General features: G+C 41.9%; 2 protein-coding genes across 2 annotated transcripts; one reads left to right on the top strand and one right to left on the bottom strand.

Moving 5' to 3' along the window:
• Positions 1 to 10,807: 10,807 nt before the first annotated feature.
• LOC136536869 (uncharacterized) lies at positions 10,808 to 14,464 on the bottom strand. The gene is made up of 3 exons (XM_066529021.1): positions 11,949 to 14,464; positions 11,777 to 11,864; positions 10,808 to 11,680 (listed from the first exon to the last, which is right to left on the bottom strand). The coding sequence occupies exons 1-3, from the start codon at positions 14,462 to 14,464 to the stop codon at positions 10,919 to 10,921; spliced, it is 3,366 nt and encodes a 1,121-aa protein (XP_066385118.1). The 3' UTR covers positions 10,808 to 10,918.
• Positions 14,465 to 18,001: 3,537 nt separating this feature from the next.
• LOC136536868 (eukaryotic translation initiation factor 3 subunit A-like) lies at positions 18,002 to 21,263 on the top strand. Its single transcript, XM_066529020.1, has 9 exons — positions 18,002 to 18,005; positions 18,270 to 18,392; positions 18,500 to 18,744; positions 18,833 to 19,039; positions 19,621 to 19,722; positions 19,820 to 20,221; positions 20,298 to 20,405; positions 20,501 to 20,686; positions 21,024 to 21,263. Exons 1-9 carry the CDS (start codon positions 18,002 to 18,004, stop codon positions 21,033 to 21,035), a joined length of 1,389 nt encoding a protein of 462 aa, XP_066385117.1. The 3' UTR covers positions 21,036 to 21,263.
• Positions 21,264 to 21,753: the final 490 nt, after the last annotated feature.

Genomic DNA, 21,753 nt, shown 5'->3' with positions numbered 1-21,753 from the left:
GTCTATTGATATTACCCTTATTTGTGGCTATATGTGAGATTTGACTTCATGGGCTCACATATAGTGTGTATCTGGTTTTGTCTTTAAAACTGGGTGCTACAAAGTGGTATCAGAGCAATGCTGACTGTAGGACGCAAGCCTAGATAGAACTGGATGTTTTAGCATGCTTTTATCTTGTGTAGTTCTTGTTTTCTCTCCAACCTTGTTATTTGCTAAAAGTTATGCTCACTCTAGCCTCTGTCTGTTATGAAAACTTTGTCTCTATTCTCAATCCTCTATCTTTGTCTATATAGATGGGTCGTAATGAGGAGACCACCAGCATCAGAGATCAGGAGGACCAAGCTACATTGTCCTTGACTGCGTTCGATAAGGAGAAGCTTGTAGCTGTGCAACAAAAAGCACCAGAAGGAATGACTCACCCTAGGAGTTTTCAATAGTGCTTGCCACAAGGTCAAACCAACATACCAAAGGGACCAGTGAAGAGACAAGTAGTAGAAGCTTGGAAGAATATGAAGTCCAATGAAGATGTTGGAAGGACGACGCATGGATGCCAGGGTCACCCACAGCAGAAGCAAGAACAAAAGGTCTAGAAGAAATAGGAGCAAGGAAGTAAAGCAAAGAGAAACTACATCCAAGGAAGATTGAATAATGTGGATACGATGACCACTCATGGAGCTAAAGAGGTTGTGTATGGTATCATTCCAGTAAACTCAGCTTCTGCCATAGTGTTGTTTGACCCCAGAGCTTCACATTCGTTTATCTCTAGCGCATACATAAAGGAACATAAGATAACTATGCTTCCAATGAGGAAACCCGTGATAGTTAAGTCCCTAGGAGGAGAAATGAAGGCAAACCGCAAATGCCCAAGAGTTAGTCTTAACATCAAAGGGGTGAAATTTGAAGCAAATCTTATTGTATTAGAGTTAGTGGACATTGATGTCAATCTTGGAATGGGGTGGATGTCAGCATGTAAAGGAGTGATCAAGTATGCCCAACGTTCGGTGCTTCTAAGCACACCATCAGGAGAAAGAATTGAGTATGACGGTATTCAGCCTATACCTGAGGACAATGTGGATAAGAAGAGAAAGGAGGTCTCACCAGAGTCAGAATCAGGAAGCAATCAACATTCGAGTTCTATTACATCATCACATCTAGCTCCAATCCCTAGTTAGTTAAACTCAGACTCTAAAGAATTGGAAGTTTCTCAAGGTAAGGTTACTCCACTCTTTCCACATGAGGTATGCATAGATGGGTGGACAATCACCTACATGGAGTTTCAACCCCAAAAGATCAAGCGAGCTAAAAAGCGGTCAAGTCAAACAAAGATAAACTTACAAAGTCAGCAAGCTAACAATACTCTAAGCAATAATTCTGTGGAGTATGACATCACAAAAGATCTAGCTAAGAGAAAGTGTTATCATTGCTAGCAGGAAGGACATTATGTTAAAACTTGCCCACAGAAGAATCAACAATTACACTAAGGAAGTAGCCAGAGTCAGATCACTACTGGACTGTTATCAGAAAGTGTCAGTGATAACCAACCTAATAGAAGCATTTGGTGAGAGCGGTGAATGAAGAAGTTATGCTAGACTATCCAAGATCCTTAGTTAAGGATAGGAGTTGTGCCCCTTATGTAATAAAAACGATAGTATCGCAAGTTGAGTCGATGGTTGAGTTGTGCATCTTTACTGTCTTGTTGAATTATCATTATGCTTATGATTTGTTTGCATCTTTGTAATGATTGCAATGATCTTGTTGGGTGTTCCCGCAATTTCATTTAGTTCATAGGTTTAAGGTATAAGGATTAATGAAATAAATAGTTGGGTTACAGTTTTCTTCTCTTTTTCCTATCCTATCTTCGGAGCTGCCTGTCTTTATCGGTTCACATCTCTGATTTTGGATGATCAAAAGTCATGAGGAATTTCTGGACAATAGTAGACTTCAATCACAAGACGATGCAAGCTATGCTTTGGTATCCCCTACTTTACCTTATCTTAAGGGGCATAGCCAAGTTGAGGAATTTGCAAAATGAAGTGTCCTACGTTTGAGTTTGCACAGCGGAAGCGTGGTGGTATCCAAAGATTCAAGAGGAACTCAGAGTTTCAATGAGGTTTGGTTAGAAGTCCAAGAAAAGTTTATCTAAGACTAGCAAGATGTTGATAAAGTTATCGGAAAAGTCTTTAAGTTAGTTTGGATCAAGAGACCTCGACCAAGTGTTTGAAGGAGTCCAAGAGGTCAAAGTAAAACCTAGGAATTCGCTTTGTCAGATCAGGACAAGGGCTTTGTATCTACTATGATGCTCCTTATCAAGGTGTGGGATGTGTCCTTATATGCGTGAGTTGAACTAACATGTTATCTAGAGCTATCCATTATAGAGCATGGAAGTACCATCTTCTTGAAAGTAAAAGTGACATCTAGGAGGATCACAAGAGTATATAGGACATCTTCACCAAGTTGGTCTTTGAGCTTCTGAAAACCTCATTGGAATGAGATAGATTATGACTCAGAAAAGTGCTATCACTTCAAGAAGCGAAGTCATGGCCAATGCCCTTAGCAACAGAGAATTGTGCTAAGAAGGTTCGAGTAACACCAAGGATTAAGAGTTGTATTCCCAGTTCGAGCAACTTCATTAGGATCATTAATGTTTTGAAGATTGGTGGTAGATCATCTTTCGGACCAGGAACATAAGGAAGCCTTGTTGAAAGGTGAACATATGCAAAAAGAGAATTATGGCCTAGTGATTAGGGTTACCTGAGAGTTGTTCAAGGTACATGTCAAAAATTTTGGAATTAGTTAGGCAAGTTACTTGGAGTAAGAGCAACAGGTGTGCAAAGTAATGTGGATCTTTATCAATGCAAGACGATGGAACTACACAAGGAAGTAAAGCAGAATCCAAGGACAGAGTATTCCCATCTCTTAGTCGACGTTTTCTGAATCTCGAGGACGAGATTCATCTTAAGGGGGGTAGAGTTGTAACACCCTAAAAATTGCCTCTTTTGAAATAGAGTTAAAATGATTTAAGTTGGAATTTTTGTGCACATGAAATATAGAAAATAAAAATTTTCATTAAATTAAAATACATCATAAGGTAGCAACATGTATGAGCATACATGCCATTGCATTTGATTTTATTGGTTGAGTGACTTTAATTGAAAAGTGAAAATGGTTAAAATGCTCTTAAAATGAAATTTAAAATGGCTTTGAAATAAAAGAAAAGAAAATTTGAAAATAAGAGGATTTAAAAAATGGAAAAGTTATTTTTGCAAAACTTACCCAAAATTGGTTCATTTATGTTGGAATTAGAAAGTATATTTTAAACCATATTTATGCTTGATTTGGTTCATATTTGAAAAGGTTTTGAATTAAGAAAAGAAAAAGAATTCAGAAAAAGAAAAGGATTTTTTTTTAAAAAGAAGAAAACCTCTCTCTCATTTCTGGCCCGAAGGCCCACTGTTTTCTTTTTTTCTGGCCCTTTCCTTCCTCCTCTCCACTGGCCCAGCCTTCTCTTTTCTTTCCTCCGACGCTCGGCGCGCTTCCCAGCCCACCGCTCGGTAGCCCGCAGTCACGCCTTCCCTTCCGCACGCGCTTGCTCATCATGCGGCCCAGCTGACGCCCCGCCCTGCTTCACGCGCATGCGCCTGCCGCAAGCCGCTCCTCCCTTGCACTATGCCACTAGCCCACGCCATCAGACGCCCGCACGCACTGTCTCTCCCTCCCTCTCACTGTGCTGTTGGCCCCACCTGTCAGTCGCCACCTCCCTTTCCTTCCCCTCGTGCTCACCTTTCCATTTCTTTGCCCTAGCAATGGCGCAGCCCCGAACGGCAGCTCGCCGGTCCCCTGCACAAGCAAGGAAGGCAACCAAATTCATAGTGCCCCGATCCCCTTCCTTCTATGCCACAGCCCCACCCGCCTATAGAACCCGAGCCGAGCCCCCTTCTTCTCCCTTTCCTATCCGCTCTAGCACTCGCCACTGCCGCCCCGTAGCCGCTACTCCAGTGCCCAATCTTCGACGCCGACGCGACCTAGAACTTCGCTGTGACCCTACTCTACCGAAGGTACCACCAAGTCCTCGATTTGGCCTTGGATTGCTCGAATTCTCCCTCACCCATGCATTCTCTCTCTCCCCAGTTCACCGCCGCCGTCGATGACTCGCTTCGGAGCATCCTCGGACACCGCGCTACGTTCCAATCACATCACGGTGAGCTACTCATCCTCCCAATGCCTTCCATTCACCATTTCGTGCGCTAGAATGCCATATCGGCGAGATCCTGAGCCGCCAACAATGGCGCCACCATGGGACCACCTCCCCGATGTGCTCTCCATCCCCGATAGGTAGCCATTGAGTTCACGAGACCCTGTGCTACGCGTAGGTGCCCTCGGCTTGGTCTGGGGTGGCCGGAATCACCACCCCCACGTCCACCGCCGAGCTTTGCATGCCGCCGGTCATGGTGTTGGCCACGGGAGTCATCTTCCTCGGCGACCCGCTGCCCCCGCACTCACTGGCGCCGTCAGATCTTAAAGGAACGGCCAGGATTACAACGTACCAGTTCGGTCCACTGCGGCTGTGGACTTGGTCCACGGCGCCACGTCAGCGCACGCCCACACCCACGTGGTGCACTGCGCCAACCAGCAGCTACCGCGTGTCACCCAGTCAGCAACACGCGGTCAAACCGCAGTCAGCCACGCCTGTTTTGTAGTTTAGCCCCCAGATTTTTAAGAAATCAACCCACAGTCCAGATTAGTTCAAAAGAATTGTTTTTCATTCCTATTTTTATTCATTTTAGCCCCTATCGTTTCCAGAATTAGTGTGCGTAGTCCAAAATCCATTTAAATTCAGATTGTTAATGTTTTAATTCAAAAATGAGTTCAAGTTATTTACAAAAATGCCACTAAATCTTATTTCATGCGTAATTTTGCGTTTTAAGTCTGATTTCGTATTTACATTTTCTACATGTTTATACAACTGTTAGGCATGTTTCCAATATTTCAAATTCATGGGTAGATTTAATTTATTATTTAACTATAGGAAAACTTGTTTAAATCGTAACGTATTCATTTCAACTCCGAAATAGTCCGTCCAAGTTGTGTTTGTTTCATAATGATGAGATCTACGCATTAGTAATTATGTTTACTATATTACTATTTCATAATAATTATGGTTTAAATCATATCTTGATTAATGATTAGGCAACTTGGCTTTATACATAAAATATGATTTGTTTTACTTTTGTTTTATAATTTAAATCTAAAATTGACTTAATTTAATCTATATTATTTATAAATATCTTTTATATATGAATTCATATGGTTAACATAAATGAAGCCTATAGTTTTCTTTTTCACGTATTAAGCAAATCTCTCGGTAGTTGTAACTTTTCAACCGTAGCTTCGATTAGCGTGCTTCTCGCGACTGTGTGATCGTAGCGATGCGTAGAATCGTATTTCAATCTCTTTTACTTATTTTTCTATGATTGGTGTATTGTTCTGATATAGATGCAATTGTATGCTATGCATGTATGTGTATGGATGTTTGTGTGGTGTTCTACGATTATGTCCAGTCGGTGAGATACACGTGGTGATCCAAGAAGAAGAAGAAGAAGAAGAAGAAGAAGGACGTTGAAGATTAAAGCTTATTGAAGGATCGGTGTGTAAGGCAAGTATAGCATGGGACTATCCTTGTTACCTATTCACATTTAATCACTTAATTCATATTGCATGTGTCTACCTTGATGCCATTAAGGATATCCTAGATATTTGATATCCTGTACCTTGAAACCTTTGGGTTATTGCATTGGATAGTTTTTGCTAGTGCTTAATCAAAACCATGATCTTGTAACTTGACTAATGGTATATGCAATGAACATTAAAACATGACTTTTTAGTAACATGGAAACAGGGGGCTGGAGGGTTTAGCTACTTTCTAAATGCTTCAGATTCCTCTCCCTAAGGACTTATCTGTAAGCGATCATCTAGGACTTACAGTACAGCTGTGAGGGCTATATGGCTCTGGCTTTAGCTTAGTATGAGGACCTTTTCTAGCTTGTTAGTGGTTACCTTTAAGGCACACAAGGGTATGTTTCCTTTTCTGCTAGGTTGTGTGTACCGTGCTACGATGCTCACGCGTGCCACTCCTAGAGATGGGCCACATACGCGTAGCGGCCCTAACTTGTTAGACGAACCTTTGAAAGGCTTCATAATGAACCCTACTGACCTTCCTTGGTAGTGGGTCAAGAGGCTGATCACCTCGGGTGAAAGGGTAAATCACGACTCACAGTGAAAGTGTACAAACTCTGCAGAGTATAAAACTGTTATAACAGTCGTGCTCACGGTCACGAGCGGCCTTGGACCCTTATGGAATAGAGATGATCACTAATGGATAATGGTACTAATAATTAATTGTTTATGCTATACATTATCATGTTTACCTGATCATGTGTTTATGGGAATGATAAATTCTTTGCTACTCAATTGCTTAAAAAGATGATCTATTAAAGCCAATCACAGTTAAACCAGTGTTAGCCTTTTGAGCCTCATGAACCCCATGATATAATTGTTAAGTACGACATGTACTTACACTTTTTTTACTTTTCTATACATTGGATAAAAATCCTGGATGGGTACCAGGTTGCTGGTTTGAAGGAGTTAGGCTTGTGGTCAACCAGTCAGTCATCCCTGTGGATTTGGAGTCTTCGCCTGAAGATCGGAGTCGACTTTCCGCTATCTATACTCTGAGGTTATTTTTCCTTTTTACTAATGCATTATGTAATAAGTATTGTCTATTGATATTACCCTTATTTGTGGCTATATGTGAGATTTGACTTCCTAGGCTCACATATAGTGTGTATCTGGTTTTGTCTTTAAAACCGGGTGCTACAAGAATGGAGAATGTGCGTTGATTACACTGATCTTAACAAAACTGTCCTAAAGACCCCTTTGGTCTGCCTTGGACATACGAGGTTGTAGACTCCACCACCGGCTGTGAACTGCTCTCCTTCCTCGACTATTACTCTAGCAATCACCAGATTTACCTTAAGGAAGAAGACCAGATCAAGACGTCGTTCATCATGCCCTTCGGTGCGTATTGCTATACCACCATGTCCTTCAAACTCAAGAATGCCTAGGCGACATACCAAAGGGCCATCTAGATGTGCTTCGATCAATAGATCGGCCGCAACATCGAAGCATACATCGACGATGTGGTTGTTAAGTCCAAGACCACCGACAATCTTATCACCGACCTCGAGGAAACGTTCGCCAACCTGAAAGGGTGTAGATGGAAGTTGAACCCTTCAAAGTGCATCTTTGGAGTTCCATCTAGCATACTCCTAGGCTACATCGTCAGCACCCACGTCATCGAACCCAACCATGACAAGGTCTCCGCCATCACCAACATGAAGCGTTTGACCTGCGTAATGGACATACCAAAGCTTATAGGCTACATGGCTGCTCTTAGCCGCTTTATATCACACCTCAGCGAAAAGGGGCTACTGTTCTTTAAACTCCTCAAGGCTTCAAGCGCTTCTCCTGGTCGGATGGGGCAGATACAACTTTCGAGCAGCTCAAGTTGTTTCTAACAAAGCCTCTGATCATGACGGCGCCTCGGCTAGATGAAACACTATTGATCTACATCGCTGCCACTTCTCACGTAGTTAGCACAACTATCATCATTGAACGCGAGGAGGCCGAGCACATCTACAAAGTGCAATGTTCGGTCTACTTCATCAGTGAGGTCCTTAATGAGCCAAAACTCATTATCCTCATGTCCAAAAGCTACTTTATGAGATTCTGATCATGTCGCACAAGCTCTGCCATTACTTTGAGTACTACAAGATTGTTGTGGTCACCGAGTTCCCTCTGGGGGACATTCTTCGCTACAAAGAGGCCAATGGCTACATCATCAAGTGGGCTATCGAGCTCTGCACTTACTCCATCGAATTTAGAAGCAGGCCTACCATTAAGTCATAGGCACTCGCTGATTTCATCGCTGAATGGACCAAGATCCAAGAGCCCATCACCCCTACTTGCCTCGAGCATTGGGTGATGTACTTCAATGGCACCCTCAACATCAACGGTGCTGGCACGAGCATTCTATTCATTACGCTGACCAAGGATAAGCTCTGATACATTCTTCAAATACATTTTCTAGCCTCCAACAACACCGCCAAATACGAAGCATGTCTCCACAAACTCCGTATAGCCGTTGAGCTTGGTGTCAAACGCCTAATGGTATATGGGGACTCCGCGCTGGTCATCAACCAGTTCAACAAAGACTAGACCTACTCTAGTGAGAAGATGGATGCATACTGTGCTGAAATCAAGAAGCTTGAAGGGAAGTTCTATGGTATCGAGTACCACCACATGGTATGAGATCAAAATTAGCTCGCTGTCCACCTATTCAAGATAGGCTCCCCTCACACCACGATTCCACCAGGGGTCTTCATTCAAGACCTCTTTACGTCATCTATCAAGGAAGAAAGGAAGAGAAAGAAGTGCAAGAAATTCCCCCCACTGAACAGCTGGAACTTATAGTACCCTCGCCGATCGCCGATTGGAGGGAATAGTTCATCAAGTACCTCACCAACGCTGATGTACCCACTAACAAAATTGAAACCGAGTGCCTAGTCCATCGAAGCAAGCATTACATGCTGGTGGATGGGAACTTGATGAGGAAAAGTGCTAAGGAAGGGATACTGTAGAAATGCATCACCCAAGAAGAGGGAGTGAAACTACTTCTCGAAATTCACTCTGGTTCTTGCGGCAACCACGCGGCCTCGAGAAACCTGGTCGGTAAAGCTTTTCGAGCTGGTTTTTACTGGCCCACGGCCATCATCGACACTGAAGACCTCGTCCGACGTGGTGAAGGATGCCAATTTTTCACCAAGCAAATACATGTGTTGGCACAAGAACTACAGACCATCCCAGCTTCCTGGCCTTTTGCATGATAGGGACTAGACATGATCAGGCCCTTCAAGCCAATGCCAGGTGGTTTTTGGTACATGTACATCGCCATTGACAAGTTCTCCAAGTGGATAGAATACAAACTGCTTGTTTCGGCTACTGCAAAGAAGGCAGTCGAGCTATTCAAAGATATCATCCACAGATTTGGTCTCCCGAACAGCATCATCACCGACCTTAGAACTACATTAACTGGTCATCATTTTTGGGACTTTTGCAAAGACCGATGCATCTCCATCAAATACGTCTCCGTTGCCCATCCTAGAGCCAACGACCAAGTCGAATGGGCGAATGGCATGATCCTTGATGCCCTCAAAAAGAGGCTATATCAGAAAGAAGAAAAGCATCCGGGCAGATGGCTCAAAGATCTACTAGCTATGGTCTAGGGACTACGCACTCAAGCTAGTCGCAGCACCTGTGTGTCTCCATATTTCTTGGTCTATGGCTTAGAAGCCATACTACCAGCGGACATTGCCTTTCGAGCACCTAGGGTGGAAAATTATGATGAAGAGCAAGCCATAGTTGTTCAGACAGAGGACATCGATAGGGCCAAGGAAGAACGCCTGATCACTTGTATCTGCATAGCCAAATACCTAGAAGTCTTGTGAAGATACTACAACCGCAACATCAAAGGTCGTTCATTTGCTGTCGGTGACCTTGTTCTCTGTAGAAAACAAAAAACCAAAAGGGTGCACAAGCTCTCCTCACCCTGGGAAGGACCTTACATGGTCAAAGAGGTTGCTCGACCTGGGTCTTATCGGCTATCACTACAAGATTTTTGGTCTACTGCAACGCCGAAGAATTGCAACGTAGAAAAATTGGTTGCCAGAGATTGTTGTATTACAACCATTCTAAAAAATGGTAGCGATACATGCCTTTAATACAACGGTTTTCAAGATGTTGCAAAGCTCTGTTGCATTTGGTGGACGATATTGCAATGGTGAAAAATGGTTGCAATAGACTTGATTTTGGTTGCAATTGTGTGGTAGTACTGCAACTACATTTACGTTAGTTGCATTTGGTTTTGACTATTGCTACGGTTTTTTTGTGTTGCATAAAATTTGACAAGCGTTGCAAATGCTAGATACTTAATGCAACGAGAACTCTTGGAGGCGAAGCAAAAGTGGGGGTCAATTGCAACCTTTTTTGGCAGTTGCAATATACTTTGATATTGTTGCAAGTGCTAAATTTTATTGCAACGAAATCTATGGGGTCGAAGCGAAAATTGTGTTCAAGTGCAACGCTTATTTTTGGTTGCAATATACTTTGATAATTGCAACGAATTTAAAACTTAAAAAAAGTATGGAAAGAAAAGAATTGGGGACGCATATATTAAAATTAAAAAGTGCTCCCCACAGGATTCGAACCATGGAGCTCTGGTTCAGATAAAACCTTCTACACCACTGCGCTATGTAGGTGTGTTCGTTGTAACTCAGGTTTTAATTTATTTGATATGATTGAAGACCTTATGAGTTATAAAACGCCCCAACCCTGGCCCCATCTCGGCATCTCCGTCCTTATGCCTGGTGTCTGAAACTTTCTGTTAAGTAGTAGTTGCTGTTAAGTACTTGATGTTAAGTATGCGTGGATGTTAATTAGTACTTGAAGTTGTACCGGGGTGGTTGGTCACTTTGTTAGCGATAGTAAATGCCTGACCGTGCACCATCAGTCACATGGTGACCACACTAATGAACCTTTCCTTGTCCAAACATTTGCCGACCGGTGATTACTCTTGGGCAATCGTGATTTTTATTTCAAAACTTTCCACTTACCTCTTTATTTCAAATACTTAAAACATTTATCTCAAGAGGTATTCATTAGCATAACGAACATTAAGGTTCCATGCAACGGTTCAAACTTAACCATGTCATCAGTTCAAAAGAAAAAAATAATAAAGTGCGACATATGCATATGAAGGACAATTGACCCTTCCCACCAAACAGTGCAACAAAAAAAATTGTCTTCAAGCAAAGAAATCATCTTCTATATTTTCTTCCATGACTGGTGCAATAACCCCATCATCAATGTAGGTGTCATCGTCGTCAGAATCATCATCACCAATATAGTCATCAACAGGTTCGGGAATTGCTTCGCTACGCACTTGATTAATAATGGCGGCAGAACCAGTTGTGCCTGCCCTATCTTGTCTTGACCAGTTTAAGAATTCCTGACCTTGGCCTGATTCATTCATTTCTTGGATTCCCACATCAAGTGCATCGGCGTCATTTCCTGTGTCTGGCATGGAAAACAAATTTCTTGGTCTCACCAAAACAACAGTAGACCATCTCGGCTTGTTCACGATAGGGACATAAAACACCGGTTCAGCGTTTGAAGCAAGAATGTAAGGTTCATCTGAATATCTAAACATGGAAGTAGCAATGTCGATAATACCAAATTTGTCCCTAGTGTACCCTCTGCTTCTGCTGGTACTAGTAGCCGGCACATCATACCAATCACACTGAAATAATATAACTTCTTTTTCTTGTGGGAATTCCAGTGAGATTATATTTCTAATGACTCCATACCAGGTCATGTTGCCTATACTATCGTCACCCTTCACAAGGACACCAGAATTTTGTGTCACGAGACTTTTCTCTATGGCAGCTGTCCGAAATAGCCAATTATTGATGTGCACTCTATTCAACACACGAGCTCGAGGGTCAGGTCCTTGAGAAAGGGCATGCATCAGTTTACTTGCTTCCCCTTTCTCATATAGTTTTGCTATCTGCAATTTAAAAATCAAGTTAGACATCTACCGGTTAATTACTACGTTGGTCTGACCATAAAGTTGAATTTAAAAATATAAAATAATACTACATACCTCGATTTCAAACCATCTTACAAAATGCTCCTTGTGTCGTTTTTTAATGTTAATTGAACTATCCCTTGTTAGTTGTGTCTTATGCTCCCTACATCAGAGTGCACCAAATTATTAGTTGATGCCACAAACAAGCAGATAAAAGATAAATTTAGTGGTAAAAATTGCGACTTACTCTACCCATTTCCTGGCTTCATCACAATTAGTAATTATGTAGTGCCTCATCTTTTGAAGTTCAACTTTCTCTAAATTCTTAAGCTTATTTCCTCTCCTCTTGTAATCAATTTCACTAAATATGCTTAGACCACTTGGAGGCTCATTCACAACTGTATTTTCATGATGATCAGCTCGACTCAGCTTGGTGTCGACGTCGAAGAATCGAGAGCAAAATGTAAGACACTCCTCAGCTATGTATGCCTCGGCTATTGATCCTTCTGGTTGTGCCTTGTTCCTGACATATCCTTTAGCAGTACGTAGATACCTCTCTACTGGATACATCCATCTGTAACACACGGGCCCTCCTAGTTTAGCCTCTTCAACTAGATGGACCGGTAAATGAATCATTATGTCAAAAAATGCAGGCGGGAAAACCATCTCAAGCTGACAAAGAGTCTCTTTAATTGAACTGTCTAGTTTGTCAAGATCTGCTGGCACCAACTCATTTGAACAAAGTGCACTGAAGAACCTACTGAGCTCAATCAATGGCCTGGCAACATCTTCTGGCAAAATCCTTCTAATGACTAAGGGCAATAGTTTTTGTAGAATAATATGGTAGTCATGAGTTTTGAGTCCAGACACCTTACATGTTTTATCGTCAACACATCTCTTTAAATTGGAGCAGAACCCATCAGGCATCTTCACTCCTTGAAGAAATTGGCATAAAATCCTCTTGTCATCCTTGTCTAGAGAGTACAACGCTGCTGGCAAGGTGTACGTGTCATCATCAATCACAGGATGCTGATCTTGCCTGATCCCAAGATGTTCCATGTCAAGGCGGGCATTCTCGTTGTCCTTACATTTCCCTTCAATTTCAAGCAAAGTCCCTAATATGCTCTCGCATATGTTTTTCTCAATATGCATCACGTCCAAATTATGCCTTATGATCAAAGAAGACCAGTAGGGGAGCTCAAAAAAAATACTCTTCTTCCTCCAATTGTGCCATCTTGCGTCTTCATCACGCTTCCTCTTTTTTGATATGTCCTTTCCAAATCCCGTTGGATGAAAAGTTGCATATTGGTCTAATACATCTTGACCAGACAGTGGAACTGGAGCCTCTCTGGTTTCCTCTTCATTGTTGAAGCTCATCTTGTTCATGCGCCATGGATGGTCTAAGGGCAAAAACCGACGATGTCCCATGTAGCAGAACTTCTTCCCATGTTTCAACCACAAATAATCTGTATCCTTGTGACAGTAAGGACATGCAAATTTTCCTTTTGTGCTCCAACCAGAAAGCATCGCATATGCAGGGAAGTCATTGATTGTCCAAAGTAGCATAGCACGGAGTGTAAAGTTTTCCTTTGCCTTTACATCCCTACAATTAACACCAGTATTCCACAGCGCCTTCAACTCATCAATGAGGGGCCTCAAGTAAACATCAATATTCATTCCAGGAGTTTTCTTGCCAGGTATCAACATCGACATGATCCAATAAGATTGTTTCTCATACAACCAAGGAGGCAAATTGTAAGGTATTAGGATAACAGGCCAACAACTGTAAGTAACATTTTGCATACCAAATGGGTTGAAGCCATCAGAAGCAAGACCCAGTCGAACGTTATGAGCTTCTTTAAATCGTGGAAACATATTGTCCACGTGCTTCCATGCCCTGGAGTCAGCAGGATGACGTAGTTTGCCATCATCTATTCTTCCTTCCTCATGCCAACGCATTTCTAATGACGTGCTCTCTGACATGTACAATCTGCGTAGCCGAGGTGTGAGAGGGAAGTACCGAAGGATTTTGACTGGGACACGATGACGTTTCTTATCATGACCATCGTTCACATGGCCATCACCACGGTCATCTGTTTTCCACCTAGATGCTTTACATTTGGGGCATATATCCAACTTCTCATATTCCTTCCAAAATAACACACAATGATTCTCACATGCATCTATCTTGATATAGTCCAAGCCTAGATCGCGAACCACCCTTTGCACTTTCTCCATTGTGTTTGGGACACAATGACCTTTAGGGAGAAACTTTGAGATCAGAAAGAGTACCCCCTCCAATGCTTTGTTACTTATCCCATACATGCACTTAACCTGGAAAAGTTCCACAATAAAAGATATCTTTGTACCATCTTCGCAACCTGGATATAATTCCTTTTTTGCCTCCTGTAGTAACTTGAAGAAGACCTTGGCTTGCTCGTTTGGCTCGTCTTCATCACCGATCTCTCCTCGTATTTCACCTCTGATTAGGGATTTAATCAAATTACTGGCCTCATCATCTTCACTCGGTGCGTCGCCTTCTTCATTGTCTACTCCAGAATCATGTGGTGCACCTTCATCATCGTTCTGTACTTGTACATCTGCTGCTGCTGGGTCGTCATTGTGTACTTGTACATCACTAGGTCCTGCATCTTCATTGTGAAAAACCACATCAGCTGAACCTTCCCCTTCCATTATAAAACTTTCAGCAAACCCTGTTGAAAGGACATGAATCTGAAGCACAGCCCGTGTTCTGTGTGACATGCATAGACATTTATGGCACGGACATGCTGCAGTTCCACCCCTCGAAGTGCCACTATATGTCCTGTCCAAAAACTGCATGAATTTGTTCTGCCACTCGGTTGAAGAACGAGGCAAGCGCATCCAACTCCTATCATCGCCTGACATCTGCGTGATGAAGATGAACGATGATCACCAATTTAGCCAGCGTATTTACATACATAATTGAACTATATATGTGCAGCCCATAGTGATCTCGTACCTTTCGCCGCGAGGACGGCTTGTCTGATTGATCGATCGACGTGGAAATCAGGGCAGAAATCAGCTATACTCTACCTAAATTAATCACATTACAGCACAATTAGCGAGCTATATGGTAATACAAATTAGACATCGGAGGCTGGGAGCTTTTGATTCTCATACCTTCCTAACTGATTCTGTGATCCACGGCTTGCACCTCTATGGAGGTCCGAAGGGCAGTGGAGCGGAGGTCGGAGGAGTCCAGATGCCGAGCAGTGGCGGCGGTCGCCCTCACCCCCGTGTGCAGCGCCCCCTGAGGATCGCGACTCCACCCTCGTTCGCAGCGCCCCCTGAATCACCCTCGTGCGCAGCGCCCCCTGAGGATCCCCTGAAGAAGCGAGTCAGGCAGGGACGGACGGGGTGGGCTGTGGGCAAGCGGCCATGCCCTGCGTCCGAGCCGCACGTATACCTGAAGTATTCTCCTATGTACTGCGGACCGTCCGTGGAGTTCAGAGGACCGTCCGCTACAAGTGGCGGACCGTCTAGATCATTTGGCGGACCATCCGGTGGGTTGGTAGGCAGCGCATCAGAAAATTTTGGCTAAGTCCACCACACGCATCACGATTCATGAGATCGGAGAAGCATGCATGCAGCTCGATCGGCATAAGATGGATATATAAAATTTTGGCTAAGTCCCTAAATTTACCATGAGATGGACATGCTGAAATTTTTACCATGACTTGGACATTGTCAAATTTGATTTTTACCGTGGGACAGACATATGCAAAAATGGCTAAGTCTGAATTTTTGCTATGACTTAGAGACTAGAATTTTATCATGTGTAGTTTTTCCTAGTCATCTAAGAGTTACATGTAGAGTACAGAGTACTTTCTCCTCTAATACTACTAGTTTTTTTTACTAGGGCCAACTTTCAGAGTACTTATCCAACTTATCCCACTAGTTTATTTACTTTTAAGAGACCTCATAGGAGTTGGTCAAGCCCAAACCTATGAAAAGATAGCAACAACCAACTCGCACCCACTCAGACATGTCCCACCAGGCCACCATAACCCATCATGTGTAGTTTTTCCTAGTCATCTAAGAGTTAACATGTAGAGTACAGAGTACTTTCTCCTCTAATACTACTAGTTTTTTTTTTACTAGGGCCAACTTTCAGAGTACTTATCCATCTTATCCCACTAGTTTTTCTTAAAAGTAAATAAACTAGTGGGATAAGTTGGATAAGTACTCTGAAAGTTGGCCCTAGTAAAAAAAACTAGTAGTATTAGAGGAGAAAGTACTCTGTACTCTACATGTAACTCTTAGATGACTAGGAAAAACTACACATGATAAAATTCTAGTCTCTAAGTCATAGCAAAAATTCAGACTTAGCCATTTTTGCATATGTCTGTCCCACGGTAAAAATCAAATTTGACAATGTCCAAGTCATGGTAAAAATTTCAGCATGTCCATCTCATGGTAAATTTAGGGACTTAGCCAAAATTTTATATATATATCCATCTCACGGTAAATTTTTATATATGCTATCACTTATTTGTAATGAAGTCAAATGTGGGTGCAACTTAACTTCATCATGCCACTCAATATGCTACACTTTATGGGTTTATCTACCAATTTATCAATGCATATCGTTTATACTCAATTCCATGCCCTACATATATACCATTCACGTGGTTCACTTATGCAGAAATCCTTCCCACACTTGGCATGAGTGAGAATTAGGGAGAACAAAAGAAACTTATATTACTTTGGAAGTTTGAGTCATCTGGGACTGAGTGGCACCAAGAAAGCAATGTTGGCTTCATCGAAATATGTATCCAGATGCAAAAGCAAAATTTGATTGAGTCCAGCAGTGTTTCATAGAAGTTTGGGTGTCTACTCTTGGCGGACGGTCCGTGACGAAAAACTCTCGCGCCCTTTTATTTCGCGACTTCCTCATCTACCACGTCGCCGCCTTTTATTTCGCGACTTCCCGTTTCCTCCCCCCACGCCGCCCCCTTTTATTTCGCGACTTCCTCATCTACCACGTCGCCGCCTCCACACGGTTAGGGTTTTTGGATTCCACCAAAGAGAAGTCGAACATGACGACAACTCCAACGAGTGGAACACCTCCGTCCTCGACGTCGATGCGCACACCTGCAGGAGCGGGGATGCCAACAACTCCAGCGGCGGCGGCGGCGGCGGCGACGCCGACAAGTTCATCCAGACCCAACGCCACCATGTCCCTTTTTGGGGCAACACGTTCGTCCGGGATGCCAACAACTCCAGCAGCGGCACCGGCAAGTTCATACAGACCCAACGCCACCATGTCCCTTTTTGGGGCAACACGTTCATCCAGGTCGACAGCAGCACTTGGTGATCAACAAGAGAGCTCCCTGCCAATCAATGAGACCAATGATAGGTAACACATATTTTTGGATTCAACATCTCGGGTTTAGAGTTTTAGATATATAATCTTGAAAATGTTCTGGGAAAAATGTAGCCTAAGAGCATCGACGCTGCAGGGACATGCAGGAAGCAGTGCGCCATGGGGATAATGTAGATCGAATGCCTGGGATTAATGATATGTAGGGATTAATGAGTTTGGTCTCTGTCCATACACATAGTATACATATTTCTAATTTAGAATGGGACTGTAGGCATTTCCTATCAATTAAGCTAAGAAGAACAAGTGTGCAATATTTAGTGTTTCCTAGTATAAATATTTTTTTGGTTTACTTTAATTTCAGTCATGGGGGTGCACATATAGTTCAAATAAGTGGCACTAAGTTTTAATTACTTTCTCTGTCTGTACACATACTATATATACACTGGTTTCCTTTTAAGTATATTGTTGTATCATCACTAGTGCTTAAGTTTGATACTATTGTAATATTTGGCAGCTCGGATCAAACATGGACTCTCTATTTCACTTGCGAGGGATTGCCGGGGGGGCAAGAGTCTTCTACTATTAGAATCACTAGGGCTGATCTCACCCTGAGTAACTTGCTTGCAATGAAATTACAATTGGGGTATAGGGTAAGGGACTATTTGTACTACAAGAGGAGATGTGGTAATGCAGCAACATTACACGAAATCGAAGAAGAAGTCAATGCAGATGCTATGATAGCATGTAATGAGGAGGAAAGACAGGTCAGACTATTGCTGTCCAAGGAACAAAAAATAGACCAGAATGTGAACATAACACCCTTGAAAGTACTTGGAAGGAGACCCATTAGGGAAGAGAATATAGATGAAGATGAGGAGTCAATTGATGCTTACAAGGAATGGTTGCACGTCATGCATAAGGAAAACCGATTCATGGGTAAGTGTTATGTTGGACTCCTATATATTTCAAAATTGTTGTATTATTTTATATTGGAGAAGCCTTTGTACTAATATTAGCTTGGCTGACCCAGATTTGAAAGATATCGATAGGGATGACACCACCAAAACTTACAAAGAATGGTTAAGGGTGCAAGGACAACTGAATGATATTAGTAATATAACATCTGTCCCTACATGTCTATTGTTAATATTCCTTCACAAACATATCATATCTTACACAAGTGACCAATATTTTCTGCAGTGGCATATGTGGACAGTAATCATCATACAGATGTAGTACTTTCAAGTGAAGATAGCAACCCCACACCGCCAGTAAACAGACCATCTCATGCTCGGCGTTTCATTCCACAGGGAGAGGGAACTAGTAAGTAATGAATATTTTCAATTTATTGTGAGGTTCAGTTAATTTTAAACTATGTCAATAGTTTTTTAAGTGTTTTGCTTTGTATATAATTGTTTTTCATGGACAAGACTCCAAAAAGAGGAAGCCAAGAGGTAACTTGAAAGGATGGACAGCAACAAACAAGAGAACTAGGGAGGCGTCTCAGAAGCTTAGCATCCAGTTCTCTAGGCTTGGAGGACCTGTAGGTTCAAACAAACGAATATTTGTTGATGAAATAACACTGTTCACGAGGAAAAGAGCACCTCTCATCGGAGTAAGAACATGGAGAGATATCCATGTGGATGTCAAAATTGCAATAGCAAACGATGTGCTGGTAAGCTTCTGTTATCCATGTGGATGTCAAAATTTCAATACCAAATTATTGTTTAAGAAGTAATTTATTTAGGCTTTACCTTGAGCAGGCTAAGTGGGACCTTGAGGATAACGAGGCGAACAGAATCAAGATATGGACGGTGGCTAATGACCGTTACAAAGGATGGCGATCTACATTTAGTGCTACCTACAAGGCGTACACCACCTATGAAGAGAGAATGAGACATAGGCCAGAAGAATTAGACATTGTTGAGTGGCACTATCTGGTGTCGTATTTTGGCACCGAAGAATTCCAGGTTTGTTCCCAATTTTTAAAAAAACTTGCCAATTCCACTTCTGACGTCAAGGTTTATGTTTTGCGCACTGCTGATTTTATAAAAATCAAATCATTGCTGGTTCTGTGCAGAGGATTAGCAATAAGAATTCTCAGAATCGGCACAATCGACAGATACACCATGTTACAGGATCAAAGGGTTTTTCTCAATTGAGCTATGAGAAGATAAAAAATTCTGTCACAAGGTTTTCCTTCAGGCATTTTTTTATGGTTTGTGCTTGTGCCCCCGAATGACAATGACATGATATTGTTATAACCTATATAGTCTTTGTATTTGATAGAGATATTTAGCCCACTGCCCACTACAAAAAAATATATTTTGCATCCTTGTATACAGAAAGCTGAAAAGTACTAAAACTAATGTGTGCCAACAAAAAGAAGAACTTGGATTCCTGTTCTTTTTCAATAGCAATAAATATTTCTGTTATCTTCTGTTTTTAAATTCGTGGTGGATATCTTCCTGATCTTTACAGTTTATAAAAGCTTCTACATTTCACTAGATTATGAAATATGGCTAATTTTTTTACATTCTTGCCTAATTAGAGGGACCAACTAACTGGTGAAGAGCCAAATGATATGGAGCTTTTTATGATGACCCACCAACAAAATGGACAATGGACAAGCGAGGAATCTAGGGAAGTCTATGTGAGTATTAAACAGTTTTTACAACCCTTATTAAGTGATGCAACTGTCCTTGCTTAGAATTAAAGTTTTAATTAACTAAATGTCTTTGCTTTGTTAGGACAATGCAACCAGGAAGATTATGGAGCTGGAGTCAAGGCCTGACGCAAATGTCGTCTCAGACTTGGAGCAGAACCAGATTTTCCAATCAACCTACAAGGAAACGAGAAAAATCAAATCAAACAAGATGCATGCTAATGGTTACCTTGCAAGGTACCCAACTAGAAAGGAGCTACTATCGGAGGACTACCAGCGCAAACTGCAACAGGAGGAAGCCCTCATTGAATCGTTTGGACGGCTGCAAGATAGACTAGAAGCTCAAGAAGTTGAAAGGGAAGCCGAGAGGCAAGAACATAGGCGTCAGCTTGAACAGATGAACAAGGAAAGGGAGGCTGATAGAGAAGCACTTAGGCAAGCTATGTTAATGTTGCAAGCAGCCCAACAGCAAGCTTCAGTACAAAAGGTAATATTAACAACATCTATGTTCTCATAGTTTATTGAACTGAAAATCATGATCTTGAACCCAATTCAAAATGCAGGCTAGCACAATTGTGGAGCCAACTGAAAATGTTGCTGCTGCTGCAACAATTGAGGGGACACAAAATGTAACAACTACAATGGGAGAACACATGATGCATAGTCAGCAGGTAGTTTGATGATAATTGAAGAATGTTTAATTGTAACATGCATGTCATATTCTTGTCAAGGGGTGTAATTTTTACCACCAACCATTTATTTTCAGGTTACCCAAGAAACCAGCCAGCCAGAACAACAACCCCCTTCTTCCGCAGCTGAAGAACGTCTCACTAGAGGGCGCATGACTAGAAGTAATTTGGCAGCAAATTCGGGTGCTGTTTATACTACAGCAAAGCAACTGAAGGAAACTGCGGCTAGGAAAAGATCTGCATTGTCCAAAAAGAATACACAGGTACTATGTGAAACCTTTTATCTCTCTTTGCATTAAAAAGGAACATATAGTCCTTTTGGAGAAGTACATAGCTATTCTTTTGTTCTGCTCCTAAATATGGTCTAGGCTTAGTTTCCTCTTGCTGATTAGAAATATATATGGATGTGTTTGTGCTCATAAAATGTCTTGGGAGGCAGCTGCATGTATGTTTATATTTGCTTTACGCTTCAAAGTTCATGGTTGATAGTACTGCAGCTCACAGAACTCTAGTACTGCAGCTCGTGTTTTGCTTTAGTGTTCAATTAGCTTTGCCACCACTAGTCTCAGTTTAACTAATGCATGTCAATGATTTTTTCAGGAGGAATCTTGAGTTTGAGAAGGAGCATGCGAATGGTGGGACGATGGCCAACATACATATCAAGGGAACCTTCGCTGCTACAGTAGACATTAGTCTTTTGATTCGAATGAGTTCAAACAGTTGTCTGTGCTTAACACATTATTATGTGTTAAGCTATCTACTTGTGTTCTCATTTAGTTTGACACTCGGTATGTTTTGTTAAAGATTTTGTATGAACAAATTATATTTCGTTTTAATGGATGTCGATGCTTCCTTCATTATGTATTTGTCGTTTTGCGATTATTAATTTAAGCTACCAAATAAAGTGTCGCAACATGAATTATTAATATATTAATCTGGCGTTGCAATATATGATGGCACATATAACAATCATATTTAGTCGTGGCAATAGGTACGATAATCGTGGCAATAGAGAAACTATCTCTTGCAACTACAAAAAGATGACGGTGGCAATAGAGGAATCTACCTATAGCAACCAGATAGTTAGTAACGTGGCAATAGATGACCTGTCTGTAGCAACCAACCTAAGTAACGTGGCAATAGCCTATGCCATCTATAGCAACCATTCAGAAACGTGGCAATATATGACCTCTCTGTAGCAACCAACCTGAAGAGATGTTACAATAACCTAAGCCCCCTATAGCAACCATTTAGGCGACGTGGCAATAGAGAACCTCTATTGCAATGCTTTCTCTGCGTAGCAACAACCATGATTGCAACACCTGTGTTG

The sequence above is a fragment of the Miscanthus floridulus genome, chromosome 2 (genome assembly GCF_019320115.1).
Source record: "Miscanthus floridulus cultivar M001 chromosome 2, ASM1932011v1, whole genome shotgun sequence".
NCBI lineage: Eukaryota > Viridiplantae > Streptophyta > Magnoliopsida > Poales > Poaceae > Miscanthus > Miscanthus floridulus.
Note: the sequence above shows the minus strand (reverse complement) of the source record. Positions and strands in the feature narration are given on the sequence as shown.